Consider the following 5,000-nt stretch of genomic DNA (forward strand, 5'->3'; position numbering starts at 1 on the left):
TAAACCCCATAGAAAATCTGTGGGATGTGCTGAAGCCAAGTCTACAAATGTTGACCTCAGAATCTGAAGGATCTGGAGAGATACTGCATGTAGGGATGGTCTCAGATCCCGTGCCATGTGTTCACCAACCTCATCACGCATTATAGGAGAAGACTCAGAGCTGTTATCTTGGCAAATGGAGGGTGCACTAAACATTAAATTAAGGGGTGCGAATAATTGTAGCACACATGTTTTGGGGAAAAATATTTATTTAATATCAACAGTTTTTTTTTCTTTCAATAATTTTACTTCAATGAAAAGGTAACATTTTTGTGAATATTTTGAGTGAAAGACCAAGAGGATAAACAGCAAAGACATATTTTTTCTTAGCCTGTTTTGCTCATATTCACTAGGGGTGCCAATAATTGTGGAGGGCACTGTAGATTCTGTGACCACAGAGAATGAGTGTGTATATACTGTATGTGTGTGTGAGCTGTGTGTGTCTGTGTCATGTGTGTGAGTGTGGTCCTGTTATTCACATGAAGACCTACAGTAGTCTGAGTTAAGAGCTCAGAGTTTCACATGAAGACCTCAATAGTCTGTGTCGTGTGTGTGTGTGTGTGTGTGTGTGCCTGTGTGTGTGTGTGTGTGGTCCTGTGTTTAATAATGGATCAGCAGTATTCAAATATTCATGAGCTCAAGAGACCTGTGGATTCCCCCATAGCGTCCCTCCTCTCACAGTACTGTTCATCTGTTCATCTGTTCATCCACCCAGTCCACTGCTGACCTCCACACACACTCCACACACACACACTCTCCATACACTCTCTCCCCATACACACTCTCTCCACACACACTCCCCACACACACTCTTCCCACACACACACACAAACTCTCCATACACTCTCTCCCCATACACACACACACTCTCTCTCCACACACACTCTTCCCACACACACTCTCCACACTCACTCCCCCCACACACACACCCCACACATTCTCTCCCCATACACACACATTCTCTCCCCCCCCACACACACACACACACACCCCACACTCTCCCCCCACACACTTTCTCCCCATACACACACACTCTCTCCCCACACACACACACACACACACGCCACACTCTCTCCCCATACACAAACACTCTCTCCCCATACACACACACACTCTCTCCACACACTCTCTCCCCATACACACACACACACACTCTTCCCATACATACACACACTCTCTCTCTCTCCCTTTTCTCTCTCTCTCTCTCTCTCTCTCCCTGTATATATCTGTTCACAGTATCCATACCCCCCCCCCCCCACACACACACACACACTGTCTTATTATGTGACATAGTCCTTGAATATAATGCTTCATAAAGCCTTATTATGTGACATAGTCCTTGAACAGAATGCTTCATAAAGCCTTATTATGTGACATAGTCCTTGAATAGAATGCTTCATAAAGCTTTATTATGTGACATAGTCCTTGTTATAGAATGATTGTAACTGTATCTATAAAACAGTCTAATACTCGAATTATCTGCAGTTAACATGACATATTACAGTTTTTCTCGATTGCTTACACACATTTAGCGAATCATGGGTCAACTTAATCTAATGCTCACATCTTCTTTGCACAGCAAGAGTCTTCTCTGGCGAATGGGTTAACTATTTCTCACTGCTTTCACACAAATTTCAAAACATTTAACACACTTCTCAGAGAAAGACACAAAACCTTATTGAATAACCATGTCAACACATTGCAGACACTTAGTAGCAGCCTACTGAAACTGCTCTCTATATTCTAAATATCGTCAGCACCTGTGTGAACTCTCTGTGCAAAACTAATCAAGCAGTTCTCAACCTCTAAAAGAGGTCAGTAGATTGATTTTGATACCAAGCATGGATCGAGGAGGCTGCCACCAAAAATAGTGCAATAGGCTGTAAATACTGTAAATATACAGTAATCAGAATTCTACCGTATATGTTGTAAATTACTTTAGTGAAACTACAGTACTACATTGTATTGTGGCAACAAACTTTACAAAAGTATAGAAATAGTTGTTGCCAAGAGTGCAAATACAATGAAACACAGTACAGTAAATTGACTGTAAAGGCCAGCAAAGTGTCATTGTCGAACGTACAAACAATTGATGTGACAGTATGACGGCTCAGCCTCTCTCATGGAGAGGTCATGATTGACTACGTGATCAATGACTGTTGCCCTAATTTCATTAGAGCATCTTACATGAATGCCACACAGGGGCCCCTCTATTTCTACTTTGGCCTCTTCCTTGTCCTCGTCCTAGTCCTTGCTGAGGTACACACTGGCCCACACTGGTGGCAGGGGGACACTGTTCACTGCAGAACAGATTTTACCTTTTTACTGTATCTTGAAACCTGTCATTTTGACTTCTTACAGTATCAAATCTAATGTTGAAAAATGACTGCAATAAATATTTTTGTGTCAGAATCTTTGCCATTTTGTACACAGTAGAACATATGTAAAATCAATGGTGTTGACAGGTCCTTGTTTAGAATATCTTTTACAGTATTTAGCAATACAAAAACAGAACTACAATATTTTATGTATACAAATGATCAGATTTCAAATACTTTCTGACAGTATATTGTCAAGAGTGCTCAGTACAAAACCTAAATTGTAGTATGTTGTCAGTGGTAAAATAGTCAATGCTGTGACGGTGTTGCACAAAAGTTGAAGTTATGGATTCAGAGGTTGATATTGATAGCTGTAGTTAGAATTTTGTTATCCATTGTTAAATAAATGAGAAAACATACATTTTCAATTGAGCACAAATTGTAGGTTTTGATGGAAATGTTTGGTTTTGATGGGTGTGTGATACGTTTTGAAAAGGTGGTGTCATTCTGCAAACATCAAATAGTGTTTTGGTTATTTCAACTTCTGTGAAGGGCTGTGTGTGAGCTGTTTTGAAAAAGTAAACAGTGATTGGAAAAATGTGCCAAAGCAATCGAGAAAAACTGTAATGACTAAACTTATTTCTAACCCTAACCTTAGTTTTCTTCAAAGGACTTTTAGTTTCTGCATGTAACTGTGGACTGTATAACAGGTGTGTGTGTGTGTACGTGTGTGTGTGTGTGTACATGTGTGTGTGTGTGTGTGTGTGTGTGTGTGTGTACGTGTGTGTGTGTGTACATGTGTGTGTGTGTGTGTGTATGTGTGTGTGTGTGTATGTGTGTGTGTGTGTGTGTGTGTGTGTGTGTGTGTGTTTCCAGGTGGGCTCAGAAAATAGGGATGGAGTCAGATCCTGGAGTAAATCCCTCTTCATCAAGACCTCGGAGGCTCGTGAGTGTCCCTGCAACACACTATACTGTGTGTGTGTGTGTGTGTGTGTGTGTGTGTTTGTGTATGTGTGTTTGTGTGTGTGTGTGTGTGTTTGTGTATGTGTGTTTGTGTATGTGTGTGAATGTGTGAGTGTGAGTGTGTGTGTGTGTGTGTGTGTGTGTGTGTGAGTGTGAGTGTGAGTGTATGTGTGTGAGTGTGTGAGTGTGTGTGTGAGTGTGTGAGTGTGTGAGTGTGTGAGTGTGTGAGTGTGTGTGTGTGTGTGTGTGAGTGTGTGTGTGTGTGTGTGTGTGTGTGTGAGTGTGTGTGAGTGTGAGTGTATGTGTGTGTGTGTGTGTGTGAGTGTGTGTGTGTGTGTGTGTGTGTGTGTGTGTGTGTGTGTGTGTGTGTGCGCGAGAGAGAGAAAAGAGAGAGAGACGTCTTGGTATCTTGTATGCTGTGATCAAATGACATGAACTGAAAGTCACCATTGAATCATTTACAGCCCAGCCTGGGTAACCACTGTATCAGGACACGTGTGTGTGTGTGTGTGTGTGTGTGTGTGTGTGTGTGTGTGTTCACACTCATCCTCACCTTTATGTGTTTGTGGTTCTGTTCTGTCTGAGTTTGTGTGTGTGTGTGTGTGTGTGTGTGTGTGTGTGTGTGTGTGTGTGTGTGTGTGTGGTTCTGTTCTGTCTGAGTGTGACTAATAAGGGTTTAGGCAAATGGAGTCAGGTTCTAGTCATGTACCCTTAAAACTCCATTAGGCTTATTAAAGCCAAACAGTGACTAACCTGACTGTGTGTGTGTGTGTGTTTGTGTGTCAGTGCTAATTTTGGCAGCTATTTTAGATTTAGTCTTAGTCTTAGACTTTAGACAAAAATGCATATTAGTTTTAGTCTAGTTTTCTTCGACGGAAACTCAGAACATTTTAGTCTAGTTTTAGTCGACGAAAACTCATTACATTTTAGTCTAGTTTTAGTCACATTTAATAGTCCATCGTATAGCCACATTAAACTTCCTTCCTTCCCTTCTCAGGCCCAGGTTTTGGCGAACATTTGCCAAGGCTAACGGGAGGCTTCAATCGATAATAATTAGCTAGCTATCCAAGCTGACACCCTGTACACTCGACTGGCCCTTTGAAGTTGACTTAATATATGCTAATAACTAGTAAACATTAGCTAGTTATCATTGACAGTTACTAGCTAATTTACCGTGGCATAAATTGCAGGGCTGTGCGCTTTCAGGTGCCTCTTGTTGTGTTCTTCCCACCTGTTTTGAAGCCACATGGTTTCTCTCCCGTTATTGCGGTGCATTGTGTTTTATTTTCTGTCAAGTTATAATTAAAGATAGTGTCCAGATATCTATTCTTCTTTTTCCACCAGTACCGAGTGCTTGAACTTGAGCCATTATATAACGTTTGTTAGGGCGTCACTCGCATATCTGGGCATCTCAGGGAGTGGAGGAGGGATACAGAACTAATCTGTGTGTGTGTCTGTGTGTGTGTGTGTGTGTGTGTGTGTGTGTGTGTGTGTGTGTGTCCCTCTCAGCCCCTGGTCTGGTGACCAACCTGACAGCGGTACCGGAGAACCACACCTCCGTGAAGGTGACGTGGTTCCTGCCGAAGCGCATCAACGGCCTGATCACTAAGTTTGCAGTGAAGGCCAAACACGCGCGCACCGGTCAGACCGTGGAGATCCTGGAGGTCAACGCAGAGGAGA

General features: G+C 42.3%; 1 protein-coding gene across 1 annotated transcript in view; it reads left to right on the forward strand.

Moving 5' to 3' along the window:
- ptprq (protein tyrosine phosphatase receptor type Q) overlaps positions 1-5,000 on the forward strand; it is an 89,442-nt gene that overhangs the window by 25,030 nt on the left and 59,412 nt on the right. Inside the window, exons 14-15 of the mRNA XM_042707419.1 lie at positions 3,234-3,303; positions 4,830-5,000. The exon at positions 4,830-5,000 is cut by the window's right edge and continues 29 nt beyond it. Coding sequence (XP_042563353.1) covers positions 3,234-3,303; positions 4,830-5,000 — 241 coding nt within the window. The remainder of the gene's footprint in view (positions 1-3,233; positions 3,304-4,829) is intronic.

This window comes from Clupea harengus, chromosome 3 (genome assembly GCF_900700415.2).
Source record: "Clupea harengus chromosome 3, Ch_v2.0.2, whole genome shotgun sequence".
Taxonomy (NCBI): Eukaryota; Metazoa; Chordata; class Actinopteri; order Clupeiformes; family Clupeidae; genus Clupea; species Clupea harengus.